Source organism: Dendrobates tinctorius, unplaced genomic scaffold (genome assembly GCF_039654945.1).
Source record: "Dendrobates tinctorius isolate UK_male_01 unplaced genomic scaffold, ASM3965494v1 ptg000250l, whole genome shotgun sequence".
Taxonomy (NCBI): Eukaryota; Metazoa; Chordata; class Amphibia; order Anura; family Dendrobatidae; genus Dendrobates; species Dendrobates tinctorius.
Genome location: NW_027361917.1, coordinates 25,458,693 through 25,480,622, shown reverse-complemented (window position 1 = coordinate 25,480,622; position 21,930 = coordinate 25,458,693). Strand labels below are relative to the sequence as shown.

The following is a 21,930-nucleotide window of genomic DNA, read 5'->3' as shown; positions in this document are numbered from 1 at the left end:
TCCTTTGACAGCTCTTTGGTCTTCACCATAGTGGAGTTTGGAGTCAGACTGTTTGAGGGTGTGCACAGGTGTCTTTTTATACTGATAACAAGTTTAAACAGGTGCCATTACTACAGGTAATGAGTGGAGGAAAGAGGAAACTCTTAAAGAAGAAGTTACAGGTCTGTGAGAGCCAGAAATCTTGATTGCTTGTTTCTGACCAAATACTTATTTTCCACCATAATATGCAAATAAAATGAAAAAAAAACAGACAATGTGATTTTCTGGATTTTTTTTTCTCAGTTTGTCTCCCATAGTTGAGGTCTACCTATGATGTAAATTACAGACGCCTCTCATGTTTTTAAGTGGTGGAACTTGCACTATTGCTGACTGACTAAATACTTTTTTGCCCCACTGTATATATTAATTTGGATTAAAGTATTGCATTTTTGATTTTCAACTTTCACAAATTATTGTATTTGCTTGTCATATACCTTTTGTAGAGTTTGGAAATGGCAAATAAGAATATACTGCGGTCATTAAAATTGTAGCAGCTGCTTATTTTATCTTTCTTCTTATTTTTTTTATCCAGAATGTCCTGAAGTATACAGAACAGGAGCACCCAGATTATTACTTGCTTTTGGTTTGTGTCCAAAGGCTGCGTGTTTTTATATCACACTATAGCATTCTCTTCCAGTACAATGAGGATTTATTAATCCAGAAACGGAAAAAGCTTAAAAAGTATGTTTTCATGAAATGAAATTAAAATAGTATGTGTTGTTTATATCTAAATGTTTCCAAGAGATTTTCTGGATTAGGAAGAAAGGGTCTAGAAACAGCAGAACTCTTGTCTCTTGGTTGTGTCTGGTTTTGCAACTCAGGCCAACCCCCTGATAGCAGCAGACTCTACGGTAGGAACAAAATGCAGATAGTAAAGGCCCCTTTACATTTAGCGATGCACCAGCGATCCCGACCACGATACGACCCGGTCAGGATCGCTGGTGCATCGCTAAATGGTCGCTAGTGAGCTGCCAAACAGGCAGATCTCACTAGCGATGCAGCAGCGGTCGGCGGTCGCTCTTACCTTTCAGACATGGCGAGGGTGTCTGTCTTCCGCCTGCGTCCATGGCTCGCTCGTCGGCGCCAGCAGGAACCCGACGACGAGAAATGGATCAGGCCGATCTCGCGCGATCAGCGATAGCCAGCGGGGGAGCCGGTCGGAGGTAAGTATCACATGTAGCGATATCGCTAGCAATATCGCTGCTGCGTCACAAAATCGGTGACGCTTTAGTGATATTGCTAGCGAAATCGCTATGTGTAAAGCTCCCTTAAGAGGAGACAAAAGTGCAGGTACAAGGCTGGAGGGGTGTACAAACTAACGAGAAAGTATGTGTAATAAACTGAACAGAATATAGAGAACTGGCACTGAGAATTGGGACCTGTCTAATTTAGACAACTTTGTCCATATTGACATGGTCTTTATTAGACACGTTTAGGCTGTGTTCCCACATTGAGTTTTTGGAGCGTTTTTGACACTGCATATATTTGCTGCATCAAAAAAGACAACATCTTACAGTTCCAGCAAAGTGGATGGGATTTCTAGAAATCTCATGACCACCGTTCTTCTTTTTTACTCAGTGTAAACTGAGCTGTGGTGCATGTTTCATTTCTGAAATATGTCAATTTCTCTTTTGGATACACTGAGTTTTATTAACAGATTTTCCTTATAGACTTGCATTAGATGCAGAAAATCTGCGAACAAAAAAATGCACATGCATGTTTATCGTTTTTCCACTGCAGAAATGCACCAAAAACGCATGTAATCAGCTCTTGACGGTACCAATAACATTTTGTCAAAGCCAAATTCCAGGAGGTATCAAGTACAAAGCAGGTTATTTAAAGCATGACACACCAACAATAGGCAAAAAATGCAGTGTAAAAAAATGCCATGAAAAAAACGCAAGTAACTTAATTTATATAACAGGTGCCGAAATTCTACAACATTGAAAACTCACCGAATACTCATTATGGGAACAGAGCCTTAAAGGGTTTGTCAGTTAGGACAACCCCTTCTTAAACTAACCGATCGGCACCAATAAAATAATAAAGCCTATACTCACCTCGTTCCCGCAGTGTCGGCACTCACTCTCTCCGGGGCTGTGATGCCGTGTTGTGATACATGACTTCTGCGCCCCATCAGCGCTGATGTCACTGTCTCCACCTTCGGACAAACTGAACATGAAGAGGAAGCCAGGGATCAGCTGCAGCCCGGACTTCCTCTTCATGTTCACTTTGTCCGAAGATGGGGCCATTGACGCCATCACTGATTGGGTGGTGGACATCATGTGTCCTTCCCATCACAACCCTGGAGAGAGCGAGTGCCGACATCACTGGAATGGAGTCGGGAGGTGAGTATAGACTTTATTATTTTATCGGGGCCGAACATTTAGTTTAAGAATTAATTGTTCTAGTAGTGGACAACCCCTGTAATGAAAGTTAGGCCAAGGTCACTCAAGGCCGTACTTCCTCAAATTATGCTAATCACTTTCTGATCAGAGTGTGATCTGATATTCACAGACGTGAAGAACTAAAAAAAATTCTCTATTCTCTTTCTATCAGTCTGTGAAAATCGGACCACACTCTTACGTCATCCAAGTGTGGTTCGATTTTTTTGATGGACACATTGACTTGCAATTCGGAGTGTGATCCGTGGCAGCATTGTGTATTAAATGTTTTTTTTCTCAGACAGACTCGATTAGAGCAAAATTCGGCCATGTGCATTACCCCATAGAATAACATTGGTCTGAGTGCGATGCAATGTTTCTTGGGCAACAAGGACATAATACTATCACTTCATAAAGTGTTTGCAACAGCATCTGAATATGCAGTTCAGTTCTAAGCGCCAGTTCTTAGAAACTCAGCCCTAAAGTTAGAAAAGTACAAATAAGAGTCATAAAGCATAAGGGGAAAAGGGGCATCTTAGGGAGATCTTGAGAAGAGATGAAAAGGAGACAATGTTTCTTTACTATGACCTATTAATTTATGGACTAGACCACCTCAGGAGTTGGTCACAGTGGGAACCGTCCATGGCGTTAAAAAAAACAAAAAAAACTTAGATTCTTTACTAGAAGAAAATAACATAAATATATGTGTATTCTTGTTCTGAACATAGATTCAGTTGTTATTTACTGGCCTGTTGTGCCCGGTGCCGATCTCCGCCGGCACAAAACAGTCACAGACTGCTCCTGCTGGTGACCCAGCGGATCGTGCTGATGTAACTTGACAGCAGTGGCTTCTCTTCCGACTTGCTCTGTTGATGGTGCGTGAATGCCAGTGAACCAGCTGTCAATCAGCATCACACTCCGTTGACAGAGCAGGAGCTGCTTTGTTGAAGTGGAGCTGCTGAATTGCTGGCAAGAGCGGTCAATGATTGCTCTGTGCCAGTACCGCATAGAACAGCCAGATAGCAACTACCTTCATGGTAGTTTTACCACCAATAGTAAAAAAAAAATATATATATATTCTTGGATAGGCTCTTTAAGGATGTAATGTTACCACGTCCTGTTACTCTCTTCCATCTCTCGGTAGAGCTTGATAGATTTTTTTTTCAATCATACTATATTGTTCACACAGGAAAGATATATATCTTTGTACCATGTTAGTCAGTAGATTGAAAAATATTTAGAATTGGATGAATTTATGTCTTTTTACATCAAATAAGGAACTTGCTCCTCAGACCTTGTGGGGGCATCACAACACAGAATCAGACCGGCAATCAGAGGAAGATAAAACTTTCCTTATCTATGAACTATTCCAAAATTTATGGCCACAACTGTTTATCCCTCTCCCATAATGATAGTTCTGCTTCACATCACTTGTCTTATCTATTGCATTATTTCTGTGCTGTGTTGTGTATACATATGTGATTCCTCATATTTTTTATTAGTCTATGCCTGATGAAGAGACCTGAGTAGTCTCAAAAGCTTGCAATGTGTTACCATCTTCTCAGTTAGCCACTAAAAGGTATCAACCACTGAGGACTCTCAATTCTAAATAGTTTTCTATATTGTTCATAGAAATCTGACTGTGGTTTGTGGCCATTTTTGCATTTCAGCTCCTTACAATACCACACATAACTCAGAACTATCCATAATCCTGGACAATCTAATGTTAAGCTGCTGAGTATTTTGTTGCTGCTAACATATCGTATGAATAGCAACCTCTACAAAAATGATCATGTCTTTTAGAACATCACTAATTAAACTGTATAAAGGCCTTGCATCTCAGTGCACAGCGTCTGGCCACGAAGCTCCTCCTAGTCTGATTAACTCTGCGAACATTAAAGAAAATGCTGCCCAATCTGACGAGACCCTTCAGCCTTATACCACAACATCGGGCTCCGCAACATCAGTCATGTAAGTCAACCCACAGTGGAAATTACTGAGAGTTGATTCGGGGTTACAATGATGTATTAGGATCTTGGTGGATTAAATACAGTGGTTTTAAATTAAAGAATAAACATTAAAAATCAGACAGAGGGATTTCTTAATTAAATTATTTTTTAATTCTGCACAATATTTATTAGCTTGTTGACTATTGACCAGAGAGGTCACTGCTGTGGAAAAAAATTAAAATTTGTGGACACAAATTCAACTGTATGATACTGCAGGTGGCGGGATAGCAGTGACTGGGAGTAATGTCCATGGAAACATCATGATTGCTATCAGCACTTACGGTACATGAAATGTAAGCTGAATGAAATGCACCCCACTATGATTCCTCATCTAAAATATCTACATTTTAGTCACAAGCATAGACTCTTTTCACACCTTAAAAAATGGGCTTTATCTGAAGAATAACATTTATATTTATCTATTCAGACACGCCCGGATGCTAATTGCAAATTTTCTCAAAAAGTAGTAGAGAGCTCGACATCCAAGAAAATACAAATAACTAAAAAAGTTTTTTGAACATTAATCCTGGCACATCAATTAGTAATAGTCAAAAAAGTGCATTACTTATTAATACATCTTTACATACCGTATATGTAAGAGGGTCAGGGCCTAGCCCTGTAAAGCGTTGACGGACTGCGTTAACGCTACCCCCATAGCGATGCGCTCTATAATGGCAGCGTATGGCAACGTTCACGGATGCATTACATCGTTAATGCCGCGGTGTAACGCAATCCGTTAAATGGACTGCCTAACGCAATGTGAACCCAGCCTTATTGCCGTATTGTGATTTATAGGTTAGGGACAGTGCAGTTAGTAAAAAAGGACACTAGATGGGGGCACTGAGTACACCTTAGGATAGAGCACAGTTGTGGGACACTTTGGAGGTTAATTGTGGGAGTGGTAGCTGGGAACTAGCCAGAGAGCACTTCCTTGATTTAGTCAGTGGGGGCTAGACCCCTGGTGCGGCTCAGCCAGTCCTGTGCCTGATCTGTAAAGCTGCCACAGGTGTGTGAAGAGGAATCCCTAACCATCCTTAGCAGATGTTGGAGAATTGTGCAGAGCAGAGAAGGAATGAAGTGTATGGTATCTGCACCAACTTAGTGAAGACGTCAGTGAAGAAGTCACTTATGAAGTGTCAGCAGAAGTCTGGATGCTGATGAAGTAGTCGAGTGGGCCACCAGTGAGTGCACGGGCAGGATAACCAAAAGGGGGTGGACGATCTAGTAGATGAATATTTCTGTGTCTGGACTGAAGTTGGCTCCAGGGAGTTAGATTGAAATGCCGTTTTCACTGGTCTCCTCGTCCCGCTGTTACATTGTGGTCCATTCTGGTGTAGCTGAATAAGCTAGGGAAAGCTGAAGAAAATGTATTGCTGGTACTGTGTCAAGTGTGGGGAAAAAGTATTTAGTCAGCCACCAATTGTGCAAGTTCTCCCACTTAAAAAGATGAAAGAAGCCTGTAATTGACATCATAGGTAGACCACAACTATGAGAGTCAAAATGAGAAAACAAATCCAGAAAATCACCTTGTCTGATTTGGAAAGATTTATTTTCAAATTATGGTGGAAAATAAATATTTGGTCACCTAAAAACATGCAAGATTTCTGGCTCTCACAGACCTGTAACTTCTTCTTTAAGAGTCTCCTCTGTCCTTCACTCAGTACTTGTAGTAATGGCACCTGTTTGAACTTGTTATCAGTATAAAAGACACCTGTCCTCAACCTCAAACAGTCACACTCCAAAATCCACTATGGTGAAGACCAAAGAGCTGTCAAATGACACCAGAAACAAAATTGTAACCCTGCACCAGGCTGGGAAGACTAAATCTGCAATAGGCAAGCAGCTTGGTGTGATGAAATCAACTGTGGGAACAATAATAAGAAAATGGAAGACATACAAGACCACTGATAATCTCCCTCGATCTGGGGCTCCACGTAAGATCTCAACCCGTGGGGTCAAAATGATCACAAGAACGGTAAGCAAAAATTCCAGAGCCAGTTTGCTAGAGAGCATTTGGATTATCCAGAAGAGTATTGTAAAAATGTCATATGGTCTGATGAAACCAAAGTAGAACTGTTTGGTAGAAACATAACGTGTCGTGATTGGAGGAGACAGAATGCTGAGTTGCATCCAAAGAACACTAAACCTACTGTGAAGCATGGGGGTGGCAACATCATGCTTTGGGGCTGTTTCTCTGCAAGGGAACCAGGACGTCTGATCCATGTACATGAAAAAATGAATGGGGCCATGTATCGTGAGATTTTGAGTGCAAACCTCCTTCCATCAGCAAGGGCATTGAAGATGAAACGTGGATGGGTCTTTCAGCATGATAATGATTCCAATCACAGCACCAGGGCAATGAAGGAGTGGCTTTGTGAGAACCATAGGAAGATCCTGGAGTGCCTTGCCAGTCTTCAGATCTCAACCCCATAGAAAACCTTTGGAGGGATTTTAAAGTCCGTGTTGCCCAGCGACAGGCCCAAAACATCACTGCTCTAGATGAGATCTGCATGGAGGAATGGGCCAACATAGCACCAACAGTATGTGCCAACCTTGTGAAGACTTACAGAAAACGTTTGACCTCTGTCATTGGCAACAAAGGATATATAACAAAATATTGAGATGAACTTTTGTTAATGATCAAATACTTATTTTTCATCATAATTTGCAAAATAAATCTTGTCAAATCAGACAAGGTGATTTTCTGGATTTGTTTTCTCATTTTGACTCTCATAGTTGTGGTCTACCTATGATGCCAATTACAGACCTCTCTCATCTTTTTAAGTGGGAGAACTTGCACAATTGGTGGCTGAATTATTACTTTTTTCCCCACTATATGCCACAAAAACCTTATTTTGAAGTCTGTTTTTTTTTCTTGTGCTTGGAAATAATGAACCTATTTTCATCAGAGTTTGGTCAGTGTGACAGTTAAGCCATGTTCACACGTTGAGTATTTGGTCAGTATTTCACATCAGTATTTGTAAACCAAAACCAGGAAAAATTGGTGAAAAATGCAGATGTGGGGCATGTGTTTCTATTATACATTTTCTCTAATTGTTCCACTCCTGATTTTTGCTTACAAATACTGTAAAATACTTATCAAATACTGAATGTGTGAACATGGCCTAACCATCAAAGTTTCATCTGTTTTTTCTTGCACACACAAAAAAAGTGTGATTTGTGATCCATATTTTGGATCTAAATCGAACCTGTCTCCGGTCTTTTTTTTCAGACACTTAGGGTACCGTTACACATAGAGACGCTCAAAGCGTTCCCGACAATGATACGACCTGGTAAGGATCGCTGGTATGTCGCTACATGGTCGCTAGTAAGCTGTCAAACAGGCAGATCTACTCAACGACGCAGCAACGATGCGGCGATCTGTTGGGACCTTGTCACACAGCAGCTATTCTGACGACTCAGACCTAGATAGGCGTGAGTTCTGAGTCGCCAACGAGGTCGCAAGTCGTTGTTATGGCGTCAAACCCAGCGATGCATGCTGGCCAGCGGGATACCAACGATCAAAAAATGGCCTAGGACATTAGAGCGCGAGATCGCAGCAGGGGGCCGGTCGCTGCTATGTGTCACACGTAGCGAGGTCGCTGTTGCGTCACAAAATCTGTGACGTTTCAGCGATCTCACTAAGTGTGACGGGGCTTTTAGTCTGTAAAAAAAAAACACAGGCATGTGAATAGTCTTATAAACTATAATGGGTTTATGTGAAATTTATGTATTAAACAAGTACGTGAAACACGGACATCTGAATGAGGCCTAAGGGCTTATTCAGATGAATACATGGAGCAATGCAAGTCAATGTGTTAGTTCACAGGAGTGTTTTTACATACGGACAGATGGTCTGCGCGTAAGGTTTCGCTCTGACTTGTGTATAAATAAATAAGCAATCGGATGGCACACGGACAATGAGTATGCCACTTGATTTTTACGCACACAACTTAAAGGAAACACAAAATTTCATCAGACAAGTACAGTAAATTCACAACCAGAACCCACAGAATAGATAGATAGATATTGTAGATAGATAGATAAATAGAATATATAGATTGGATATATAATTTCACAAGCCCTCTACATATAATAAACTTGCATGTGGTACTAAAGGATGTTTAGCCTTGTTTAACCTAATAAATACATGAAAAAACGATATGGGGTCCCCCTCTTTTTGATAATCGGCAAAGGTAAAGCATACAGCTGCAGGCTTATAATGTCAAACTTTCCAGCCCGTTGCCGTCCCAGAAGTGGTGCATCACATTCTGGAGCTTTGCCAGGCTCTTCAAGATTGTACTGGTGCGGTGGCAATTGGGGTAATGGTATTTGGGCTTGATGTCAGCTGTGATTTGTCAAAAATCACTGCTGGCATCAAGCCCTGGTGTTAGTAATGGAGAGGTGTCTATCAGAAACCCTGATTACTAACCCAGTGATCCCAGAAAAAAAATCACACACTCAAAAAAATAAATTTTATTTGAAAAAACAATACCCTACACTTTCCCTGGTTCACCAATTAAAAAAAAAAAAAGCCATGCAGGTTGGCCGTAGTCCACAAAATCCACCGTATCCCTGAATCTGGTTCCGGTGACTCTGAATAGCAGTAACGTTACTGTTATTCACAGTCACCGGGTAGTGACATCAGCGCTCATCAGAATCACCGGCTCACGCTTTTCTCCGCGAGACCCGGCGGCTCTGAACAGCGGTGACGTCAATAACTATACCGCTCATCAGACTCGCCAGGTCTCATAAGGAAAAAATTGCACACTCCCATTGCACTCACATGACATACAGAGTGGCAGACGAATGACACTTGTCCAAGTTTTTAGGATGAACATTGGAGCGATTTTTAATACGCTGATGTGAGGGAACCCGTAATCACAGAATGCATTACTCTGATCCATTCTTTGGATCATACTCACCCATTAAGCTCAGTGCATGTGTTAAAAAAATGACACCATCTGTTTTTAAAAATCTTAAAGATAAGGCATCAATATAATTTGCCCCGAGAACCCCTTTAATCTTTAATAAGATAAGTACCGTACATACAGTATCTCCTTGCAGATGTCTAATACTTTTATATTCTTTGTTATATCCAACAAACAAAACATATAAATCTGATTTTTAAAGGAAGACACTTATCAGCTGCCCACGGGATATGTGATAAATGTTTGATTGATGGGGGTTCCACTTCTGGGACCTCCACCAACCATGGGATGGGGGACTCTGATTTCCAGTTCCATTTTACTATGCTGGGAGTGGATGGGGGACTCTGATTTCCAGTTCCATCTTACTATGCTGGGAGTGGATGGAGTAGCATGGTTACATGGGACCAATGCTGCTCCAGTCATGTCTATATGAACTGTACTCCGCCACCTCTGCCAGTCCCATAGACACTGAATGGAGTGACAGCTAACATACTGCTTCATTTACTCCCAAACACAGTGAGGAGTAATGTTCTCATGATTGCTGGTAATCCCAGTTTTGGGCTCTTGACCCAGTGACAGATCCCCTTTAAGTTCTCAGTTTTATATCATACACACTATAATTAAAGCAGTTATTCATGTTTATATTTTTAAGGCATCTAGTTCCTCATATGAAGAAGAGCAGACAGACTCCAGTGGACACCATCCAACCATTAAAGGCATCTGATTGGGAAGTTGAGGGTAAGAAACATGAAAGGTCAGAGAACATCGCAGCACCAATGACATTCATTGGGAGTGATCAAGAAGCAAATTCCATCCCTTTACAGTCTATCCCTGAAATGGAATATGAAAGTAATTCTGTGGATGCAATGCTTGATGTCGAAAGATCAATGAGAACTTCGTCCAATATTCTACCTGATGGAAACTTTGCCCGCAACTATGAAGAATTTGAATATGGTGGTGAAATAATAGGAATCTCTACTCCATGTGAAGAAGAAACCTTCCCTAATAGGACTCTTTATGAGTCATGTTCAGCAGGATCCTCAGAGTCCAGCCTTGATATTTGTTTTTTAAGGCCAATCAATTTCACGCTTGAGTCCAACCGAACAGACCGTTCTCATCAACCGTTGGCCAGAAGTTGTATGTCTCCGGTGAGCAACAGTAGTTACAGACATGAAGGTATTCATGCAAAAAACAAGCAACTCAGCCGATCACTCAAGGAGTTCCCTCGAAATCATGAGACGGTGTCTACCAGGTTGTACAGCACCAGAAGTACCCATGCCAATAGGATGCAGTTCAAGCAGGATCGAGGCATCCAATCCCATGGTCTGTCAGCTTCAACCCGCAACTCCCACAGGCCTTTCTACATTTCACAGAGACCACAAGTGGAAAGTAGGTCTTTACTAGAGGTGAGTGATTTCATAATTTAGTAATTTTGAGAACATTTAGACAGATTTATTATTAGTTTTAAACTTAGACTTAAAAATAGACCAAGTTGTCTAATTGATACACTAATTTTTTCATAATGGCACAAAGTAGACTAGGTGGGCAGAAGATGCACCAAATTGATTGGGCAGGCAGAAGATGCATTATATTTATTGAAGTGGCTAGATGTGGTTCATCTTGATGGACATGTCAGGCATTTTTCTATTCCTTACACCTAAACCTCTTACTTGGCTTACTTTAGACCAATTTTGTGATATCTTGTTTGGAACAAGTAGGCACATTTTGACCCATGTCGCTCTTCTCCAACCAAATCCATCTTCTCTATACATATTCTAAACTATTAAGGATAAAGTGTGGGAATTTTGCCAATATATTTACGATAGTAAATATTAATGATGGCTATACACATAATAGCAAGGTGCTGCTAAAATAATTTATTTTTTAGCATCAATGCTGCATCTGTTTTTCACCAGTTATAATATGATAAGTAAAGAATCTTTCATATTTTATCTATGTGCAAGACACATGATGTAACATAGTGTTTTGTAAGAACTTTATATTGTCTGCTCCATTATCATAGTACAGTCCAATACATAATGGGGTTTTTCCCAAAATCCCAGGTAATCCCTTCTCCTTCATTGTCTATGGAACTGCTAGAGAAAGCCGGGTACAGCGCCCTGCTATATCTGGCAGTCCCAAGAACAGTGAATGAAGTGGTGGTGAGGGATGCAGACTGCTTCATTTATGATCAGGCTCTGCAGAATCCCATTCTTGGAATCGCTGAGTGTCACAGGAGTTGGACTCCCAGCCATCAGCAAGTTATTCACAATCCTATGGAAAGGGGATAACTGGCAATTTTGGGAAAACCCCTTTGAGATTCAACATGGTGTGCTCACTCACACATCATAGAGGAACAAATATTACAGTTCTTTTTCACATATGAGTTTTGCGTTAAGTTTTATCATAGTTGAAAATCTATGGACTTTTCTCAACCTTCACTACTATAAAACTAACACAAAATATTTTTTTTTATTTCACATACAGTTCTACTTTTATCCATGGGATGTCGTTGGCATTTCAGCTCAGCTTTGAATAGGGTAGAGCTGCAATACCAGACACATCCAATAAACTAGACTGGCACCTTTTTCTGCAAAACAAGGCCAATCCTATCTATCTTAGAATATTAGATAACTAGAAATTATAATCTGTGTTGTGTTTGTTCACAGAGAATCTATCACCAGGATTTTTTTTTGCTTTGTTATCTGAAAGAAGCATGATGTAGGAGAAGATACTCTGATTCCAGTGATTTGTCACTTACTGGGCTGCTTGCTGTAGGTTTGATAAAATCACTGTTTTCTCTGCTGCGGATCTACCAGTTTTCTGAATGCTGAGCTCTATATAACCCCACCCACACCACTGATTGGCAGCTTTCTTTGTACACTGTGCATAGACAGAAAGCTACTAATCAGCAGTGGGGGCAGGGTTCACAAAGGAGTAAGACTGTATGGCATGTGAACTAGGCCTATAGTGATAATCTCCTGATGATAAAACACTGTTTTATTGAAACAGCAACAAACAGCTTAGTAAATATCACATCAATGGAATTCACATCACCCTAGGTCATGCTTCTCTTAGATTAAATATCAAAAACCTGCTGTGACATTCTTTTAAATTGTGATGCTGAACAACAGTGTGAAAATGTACCTTGCCATTTTAAATCTTATTACTAGAGGTGAAATCACAGTCTTTAACCTGTCATCTACTTTTTTTCTCTTAAGGATATCCACATGGATGGAAATGCAAGGTTTTACCATAAGGACGAAACGGAGCAAACATCATTCAGTGATCATCATCCTCGATCAGACCAGAAGGGTGGCTTCAGAAGCTCATTCCGAAAACTGTTTAAAAAGAAGTGAGTACAGCCAAGGCTTTATATGTCCAATGTGAATAATGACAAATGTCCAGAATTGTTCCAGTTTCTTAAATATTAGCAGACAACAGAAAAAAATATGATATAATAGTATACTTACGACAGCTAAAATACTACAATGCCCTCATATGGGGTCTTGGGTGGGAGGAGAAGATACGGTACTTCCTTTGGTTCCAGGTACTGTGGGCACCTAACAGCTACTCTACTCTGGACAGAGTATCTAGATAAATGGGTTACTCAATGAATTAGCTCTATGTTCTGGAGGAATTAAAACTTCCATAAAATAATTCACAAAAATATTCGTACATACCACAGAATCAGTTGTTTTATCAGCTAAAACACTATATGTATTTTTCTGCAATTTGTTTAATGGAATAATGATTGAATCTGATGAATTATATCAAACTGTATCTCTGCTATGTTCTGAGATTTTAGGTCCTCTGGACTAGAAAACAAAGAGAAGATGAGTGAGAAGTCATCCATAGATCAGTCTCCCACCAGGCAAGAGATCTTCAGAGTTCACTCTGCTTTGCTCAATGAGCTCGACCGTGGTACAGCTGTATAGTAGGACGTTGTGTCTCCATACAGGAGATGTGGTTGGCAAACCGCATTTTGGGGGCTATAACAATCACTAGCTGTGTGTAGGAGCCTCAATCGTGGACACATAGGAACCCATTTTACATGTAAGCCCCATTTTTGCTCCATCCCTCTTCCTCCAACACCAACACTGACTGTAATCTCAAGACAATACTGTGTTTTGTGGGTACCCGGTGCTATTGACCGAAAAAAAAGTCTACGGACTATTCCGTATTGTAGTACTCACAGCAGATTGTTTTCACACAAGGTCCACACCAGATGCCAAAATAATGGCACAGATATGCCAATGTAGTCCACATACAGTAGTATTGGTAAAATAGCACAAATATCAAGCATTAATCAGAAAATAGTGCCATTTATATGGTTCGTATAATACAAGACATTCGTGCTTCTGCCCTGCACTGAGTAAAAGATGAGGACTAGGCAAAACTATTAAACATTTTCATCCACGTTCCAGAAAATCTTAACATGGTGGAGGGCGCACAAACGTTCCCAAGCTTCATCGTGGCCACTGGGGCTATACAGATTCCCTGGATCGGTAATCTGCTCCAATAATAATATCTTGAATAATATACGGGTGCTTCTCACAAAATTAGGATATCAGCAAAAAGTTAATTTATTTCAGCTCTTCAACAAAAAAACACCTGCAAAGGCTTCCTAAATGTTTAAAAAGGTCCCTTAGTCTGTTTCAGTAGGGTCCACAATCATGGGGAAGACTGCTGACTTGACAGATATCTAGAAGGCAGTAATTGTCATGCTCCACAAGGAGGGTAAGCCACAAAAGGTCATTGCTAAAGAAGCTGGCTACTCACAGAGTGCTTTTTCCAAGCATAATAATTGAAAGTTGAGTGGAAGAAAAAGTTTGGTAGAAAAGGGTGCACAAGCCACCAGGATAACCGCAGCCTTGAAAGGATTGTTAAGAAAAGGCCATTCAAAATTTTGGGGGAGATTCACAAGGAGTGAACTGCTGCTGGAGTCATTGCTTCAAGAGCCACCACACACAGACGTATCCAGAACATGGGCTACAAGTGTCGCATTCCTTGTGTCAAGCCACTCATGACCAATAGACAACGCCAGAAGCATCTTACCTGGGCCAAGGAGAAAAAGAACTGGACTGTTGCTCAGTGGTGTTGTTTTCAGGTGAAAGTAAATTTTGCATTTCATTTTGAAACCAAAGTCCCAGAGTCTGGAGGAAGAGTGGAGAGGCCACAATCCAAGCTGCTTGAGGTCTAGTGTGAAGTTTCCACAATAAGTGATGGTTTGGGGAGCCATGTCATCCACTGTGTTTATCAAGACCAAAGTCAGCGCAACCGTCTACCAGGAAATTTTAGAGCACTTCATGCTTCCCTCTGCCGACAAGCTTTTTGTAGATGAAAATTTCATTCTCCAGCAAGGCTTGGCCCCTGTCCACACTGCTAAAAATACCAATACCTAGTATAAAAACAACAGTATCACTGTGCTTGATTGCCAGCAAACTCACCTGACCTTAGCCCCATAGAGAATCTATGGGGTATTGTAAAGAGGAAGATGAGAGACACCAGACCCAACAATGCAGACGAGCTGAAGGCTGCTATCAAAGCCACCTGGGCTTCCATAACTCTTCAGCAGTGCCACAGGCTGATCGCCTCCATGCCATGCTGCACTGATGCAGTAATTGATGCCAAAGGAGCCCTGACCAAGTATTGAGTGCATTTACTGAACATACATTTCAGTAGGCTAACATTTCAGATTTTAAAATCATTTTTCAAGCTGGTGTTATATAGTATTCTAATTTACTGAGATAATGACTTTTGGGTTTTCATTGGCTGTAAGTCATAATCATCAACATTAACAGAAATAAACACATGAAATAGATCACTCTGTTTGTAATGACTCTATATAATATATGAGCTTCACTTTTTGTATTAAAGAACTGAAATAAATTAACTTTATGATATTCTAATTTTGTGAGAAGCACCTGTAACTGGTTCTCTACCTAAAGAACAGTTGTATCACTGAAAATATCTACTCTTTTAATAAAGAATTATAACATACGAGTTTTTAATAAAAAGCTTTTAATATATATATTATTACAGCTTTCAACCCTGGACTCAAAGGGGACTTGCTTGTGTAGCTTTTTTAATATATGAAATGTAATATTATTCATTACCATTATTCACTGGGTTCTCTAAATTAGTAGAAAATAATCAAATAACTATCTGTTATAGGGGTGTTCCCAAATGGGACACCACTGGGACCCTATCTATCCAATAGCGATGACATAATTAATCCTATTGGAAAGAACACTTTAGGTTTTTCAGTTTTGCATTTTGCACAATGTTGAAGAAGACCCTGATAAGAAAGGATGCGGAATAATAATTTCGCAATGTATCCACCATTCAGATAAGCTAAATAAATCATATACTAATATAAAGAGGAAACTGGCATATAACAATAAAAAAGGAAAAAATAGTTTTGAATTTATAATAAACCTGGCCCATATAGATACCGTATCTATACATAATATAATGGCAGTTCTGATGGGTCTGGAGAAAGTTGGCCCCATCCCTTTCTATTTGTCAGACGGTATGTTCTTGATTTTTCATTATTAGACTGCTATATTTAATACGTCTGCATTGGAATAACTCCATACATATACTTACATTGAAAGGATCCATTCATATTTATATAGACAAGTGTTTTATAACGATGAAAACAATAATAGGAGATACCGGATATCACATTTCCATTATGACCATTATGTTACCAACTTCAATACTGGTTGGAGTCATCAGAGCCACCATTATAGGCAAAGTGTATAAAGTAATGTTTACCAGAGTGGTTCATGTTAGTGACCCATCTTGATGGCTTATCCAAGTATGTACATTTAGAAAGCTGTGGCAAGTTGGCAGAAGAATGATAGGAGTATTTGGTGGGATTGTAGAGCACTCTTATGGAAGGTGAATAGTGAAAGTGACTGAGAGTCGGACCTTTGAGGTGGATAGAAATTAAGGCAGAGGGTAAATAATAAAGTGGAAGGTGGGTTACAGTAAGTTAGAGTTCTCAGACATCAAGGACTTTTTAAAGGGAATCTGTCACCCATTTTTAGTGATATCATGTAAAGATATCATTCAATTGTGTGTCACATAAGGATTCTATTAGGACTTTTGATTCCCCCTCACCCCGCACCTTTGATGCATAAATACCTTTTTTATCTTGGTTGAGATGTATGTAAACCGCCACGGTCCGGTCCGATGGGCGGGGCTTATTCGCGTTCTCCCCCCCTCGGCTTGCTGAACGTAACTTCATCTGTGAATATCACAGATGCGGTAGTTTTTCCGGACTTGCGCATTGAAAAGGCCTCCAGCGCTTGCGCAGTATGCTTTGCCAAACTGTGGGCAAAGCATATAATCGGTACTGCGCATGCGCTGGATTTTTCAGCATGCATCCGGCGTCCAGGAAGTGTCCTGCATGTGAAGACTTCCAGGGCATAGACTGCGCTAAAAAATACCGGCGCATGCGCAGTACCAATTATATGCTCTGCCCACAGATCGGCAAAGCATACTGCGGAAGCGCCGGAGGCCTTTTCAGTGCCAGTGCACAAGAGCGGAAAAACTACCGCATCTGTAATATTCACAGATGAAGTTACGTTCAGGATGAGGAGGGAAGGTGAATAAGCCACGCCCATCAGACCAGACCACGGCAATTTACATACATCTTAACCAAGATAAAAAAGGTATTTATGCATCAAAGGTGCGGGGTCGGGGTTAGTCAAAAGCACTAATAGAATCCTTATGGGACGCACAATTGAATTATATCTTTACATGATATCACTAAAAATCGGTGACAGATTCCCTTTAAAGAATGGTGGCTGAGGTTAAAGCTGTAAATATGGTGTAGAAAATAAAGAAGTAAAGCGTTGAAAATGTGACACTCTTGCCTAAGGCTTCTTTCATATTGCGTTCTTGTCCACACTCATTGGTCCCGTTGGGATTTGTGTCTGAACCTCCCGCAAAGCGGGATTCGGGCATATGCGTTGACTAGGCCATTGACTATAATGGTGCCGACAGTGTTAACGTGTACTCTATCGTACATCATTTTCAGGTGTATATGCCTACTGGAGGTGAACACTCAGACACAGTCTACTACGTCCAAGTGTCCACCTCCAGTAGACATATACGCCAGAAAATGATGTACGATATAGCACACGTTGACCCTGTCAACAGGGTTCGGACACAAAGCACTGGGAACACTGAGCGTGGACAAGAACACAATGTGACAGCCCCCTAAAAGTTTCAGAATGCCATAACCCATACATATTCCGATTGCGTAAAAATGGTCTGCTCTATTTCTGTCCTAGAAACAGTGCCACTCGCATACATGGGCAAGTGTCTGGTATTGCCACTTTGTCCCATAAACGAGAGTGGTGCTGCTTGTGCAAAAACAATATACTGTATAAATAAAGCAAACCCTTTTTTCTAAAAATGGACAAGCCATTTATTAAATCTATGCATTTTCACTATTGCAATTATTGTAAAATTTGCCTTTTTTCTTTCAATGTTTAACCTTTAAAAACCCTTGTAATAAATCTTTTAAGCTACAATCCTTTTGACTGCTTGCAATAAATTATCAACATTTGTCATTTGCTTCTTTGGATCACTGCACAGTTACAGCGATGTCTTTCAGCAGGTTTACAGTATGTATACATGTTATTCTGCATCATGGACGAACATGGCGCTTTTCATTCAGTCTAAAATTAACTTTATACAACATAAATAAAGTGTAGTTCAGAATAGTAAAAGATACACCAGCAATAATAATTATAAAATAGTAATCTTTATTTATTTATGTAGCACCATCATATTCCAGAGCTCATTATAATTTATAGGGGGCATGAACAAACAAAAACAGAGATTTCAGACATTAGAGTAAAGGGCATGTCACACAAAGCGATATCGCTAGCAATATGGCTATAACTAGTGACGTTATAGCGATATTGCTAGCGACATCACTGTGTCTGATACTTACCAACGACCCGCTCCCCCGCTGGTAATCGCTGATCGCGCGAGAACGTCCAGGACTGTTTCTCGTCGTCAGCTTCCTGCGGCGCTTCCTGTGGAGAGACGAGCGTGGACGCGGGTGGGAGGATGCAGGATCGCCTCGTCTGACAGGTAAGTAACGACCCCCGTCCCCAGCGATGTCGCTGGTGAAATCTGCCTGTGTGGCAGCTCACTAGCGACCACTTAGCGATGCACCAGCGATCCTGGCCGCGTCATATCGCTGGTCGGGATCGCTGGTACATCGCTAAGTGTGACAGTACCTTAACAAGCTAACAACCCATAATCCAATCAATGAGATTGTGGACCATGCCTCTACGACCTTCCAATGGTCCGGCTACTGTCTATTGGGGTATATGTCTATATTGCTGATCTCCTGTGGATGAGATTTCAGGGAAATTCAGAATATGGTGAAGGGGAAGTTTTACCCAAAGTACATTATACTATAATGAGCACTCAAATTTGTTTGCTAGTTTGACTTTTTTAAAGGCATATTTGCATCATAGGAAGTGGTGAAATCAGTTGGAGGATTGCCCACTGATCTAAAGAATGAAGTGATTGATTATGTTTGAGTGTAGAAAGCAGTTAAAGGGGTATTCCGATCTCCAAGATCATTTCCTTAGATGTAGTAGGTGTAATAATAATAATAATAATATTAGAAAATACCCCCAATTAGAAATATAGTATCGATTTTCTGATTCGCTGTGTCTCTTTCCTCATGTGCAGGCATTGCAGGACCTTAGGTATCCATGGTTACGACCACTAATATAGTGACAGTTAATTAGTTGCTAGTTTTCGTGACTCGTAACTAAGGATACCTAAGGTCCTGCAATGCCTACACATAAGAAAAGAGACATAGCGAATCAGAAAAACTATACTACATTTCTAATTGGAGGTATTTGCTAATATTATCATTATTATACCTACTACATAATGAGATAGGATCTTGGAGATGGGAATATCCCTTTAAGTCCCCTTCAATCAGAAAATGACAACAAATCTTAGCTATGTTTCATCCCATAAATAATTACAGTGGTTTCCACTTCCCAGAATTGCAGTACTTGACCAGATCTGTCTATGCATCATAAGACTGAACTTGGCCTACTTTATGTACAGTGGATATAAAAAGTACACCCTGTTAAAATGCCAGGCTTTGGCCATCTAAAAAACTCACGCCAAGAAGAAGAATTTCAGAACTTTTTACATCTTTACTGTCACCCATAGTTTGCACTAAGTATAAATATTAGTATATTTGCTTGATACTTTAATCTAATGTATTGATTTTTGCAGCACACAGCTTTTGTTTTTTTTTTAATGTGATTATGTTTCTATGTATATGATTGGTTCATGCCCATGTAAATAGTTTTCCCATAATGCCATTTCATATCCGATGACTAAATGCTTCAGGTTTTAACATGTAATTTTGGATCTTGCGTTTCTTAATGGTTTCTAAATAAAGTCTGCCTTTATCGTTGGCTGGTCGTGCCGGACTTCCTCCTCGTTATCAGCTGTGTCTCACCAGCAGGATCGGCACCCACCACTCAGACTTCAACCATGGCATATGAACTGCACAGCATGGTGAGCGCTACCTCACTTCTTTCCGATTCTCATAGTTTGAACTAATTTATTGATAAGCAAACCGAAATCATTTTGAGGGGGGAAAAAACAAAAGTAAAATAATTAGGTTGCTTAACTGTGACCATTCTCTTATAATTTGGGATGTGGTTTAACGAATCACATTTAAACCCATGTTAAATAGTAGTCAGTACACAGCTGCCGTCATCTACAGTGATGTTGATTAATTCAATATAAAAGCCAGCTGTTCTAGTAAGATTTTTCTGGAATTTTCATAGTTGCATTTTACAGTAAAAGCCATGGTCCGTAAACAGCTTACAACACAGCAAAGGCATCTCATTGTTGAAAGTTATCAGTCATGTGAAGGGTACATACAAAATTTCCAAGGCAATAGATATACCATGGAACACTGTGAAGACGGTCATCAAGAAGAAGTGGCTTACATTTGGTACAACAGTGACATTACCTAGAACTGGACGCCCCTCAAAAATTGATGAAAAATCAAGAAGTACACACGAGATGTCCTTACAATCTGATTTAGAGCACGACTACAAGATAGAGTGGACAAAGATTACCAGATGTACCATGTTGATAGACTCCTACCCAAAAAGACTGAATGCTATCATAAATTCAAAGGTCAACAAAGTATTAGTTACTAGGTTTTAGGTTTTTTTAATTTCTTTATTCATCACAATTTTTCAAGAATGATACAGTCATATAGCGCAAATGTGCCACAGTAGAATAGTAGTAACAATAACCAACAGAGAAACACATCAATAAAGATGGATATAAAGAGCACATAAAACTACTTGAACTTTTAAAAACATGAATCCATCCATAACAGAAAATTCAGATGTGCATTGTAATGCCAAATGAACCATTTTCTGATACAAAATAACTGAAGAAAATAAATAATAAAGGGGGGAGGTAGTCGAACAAAGAGTTTTCGATCCAAGGGCTGTTTTCTCAGTTTTGTAAAAAAAAGTTTGCTGGCGGGTGACCGGCAAGTTTGTGAGAAGACGAGCAGTGGCAGTGTGGTAGCTCTCTCCAGTAATAAGCAATATGAAGCAATGGTCTGTGTCTATCGTCTTGATCATAAACTTGAATTGCACATTTTCTTAGGTCCGCTGATTCTCCAGTGCCTGCCCGCACCCTCTCAGCAACTCTGGGTACAGCTGCCACCCTAATCCTCTTACATACCCTTCTGTGTGATAAATGATCACAATTATTTAGGAACTGATTATATTATGGAGCGTTCTTCTGTGTACATACATATATGTAACCTGGATTCATAAACTTTGCTTGAGTTTTCTCTATGCACGTATATAACTTATTTTATATAAGTTATATAACTTATAGTTGTTTTTTTTATTCAAGTGTTAAAAATAAAATTTCAGAAATTTGTCACAAACAAATTTTGCTTTTGTCGCCATTTTCCTACACTTGTGAAGTTCTCATTTTTTGGGATCTGAAGCTGCATGAGGGCTTATTTATTGTGCCCTGAGTAGGGATGAGGAATGTGGAACTTTACAAAAAAAATTTGGTTTGGGTACCAGAATCCAAATTTCGGTTCCAGTACCAGAACTGTACCCGAATTTGAACCAGAACTCAAAGCCCATTGAAAAGAATGGGATCCTGAACTTTTGAGCTAGAAAAAATTCTCTTTCTCCTCCCGGACTTCCCCTCAAACTCCGAACATTGCAACGGACTTCTGGGAGAAGTCTGTGTTCGGTGTTTAGCATCAGACACTAACTGTCTGGAACAAACCCCAAACTTTTACATTCAGGTTCGCTCATCTCTAGCCCTAAGGTGACGTTTTTCCTGATATTTTATTGCAATGCTGCGGTGACCAAAAAAAAACGTAACTCTGATGTTTTTACTTTTTTTCTCGTTAAACCGTTTACCAAAAAGATTAATTTATTTTATATTTTGATACATCGGACATTTCTGAACATAGCGGCGACACCAAATATGTGTATTTTTCAT

At 40.0% G+C, this 21,930-nt stretch overlaps 1 protein-coding gene across 9 annotated transcripts in view; it reads left to right on the top strand.

Annotated features, from left to right (window-relative positions):
* ARHGEF33 (Rho guanine nucleotide exchange factor 33) overlaps positions 1 to 16,466 on the top strand; it is a 165,919-nt gene extending 149,453 nt beyond the window's left edge. For 7 of the 9 annotated variants that reach the window (XM_073557549.1, XM_073557548.1, XM_073557546.1 and 4 more), the window contains 5 exons: positions 572 to 720; positions 4,227 to 4,394; positions 10,016 to 10,769; positions 12,585 to 12,718; positions 13,172 to 16,466. In XM_073557549.1, the coding sequence (XP_073413650.1) occupies positions 572 to 720; positions 4,227 to 4,394; positions 10,016 to 10,769; positions 12,585 to 12,718; positions 13,172 to 13,301 (1,335 nt within the window). In that variant the 3' untranslated portion in view covers positions 13,302 to 16,466. Of the gene's footprint in view, positions 1 to 571; positions 721 to 4,226; positions 4,395 to 10,015; positions 10,770 to 12,584; positions 12,719 to 13,164 lie in introns of all 9 variants that reach the window. The other 2 variants (XM_073557544.1, XM_073557547.1) reach the window with 2 other exon arrangements.
* The last annotated feature ends 5,464 nt before the right edge of the window (positions 16,467 to 21,930 follow it).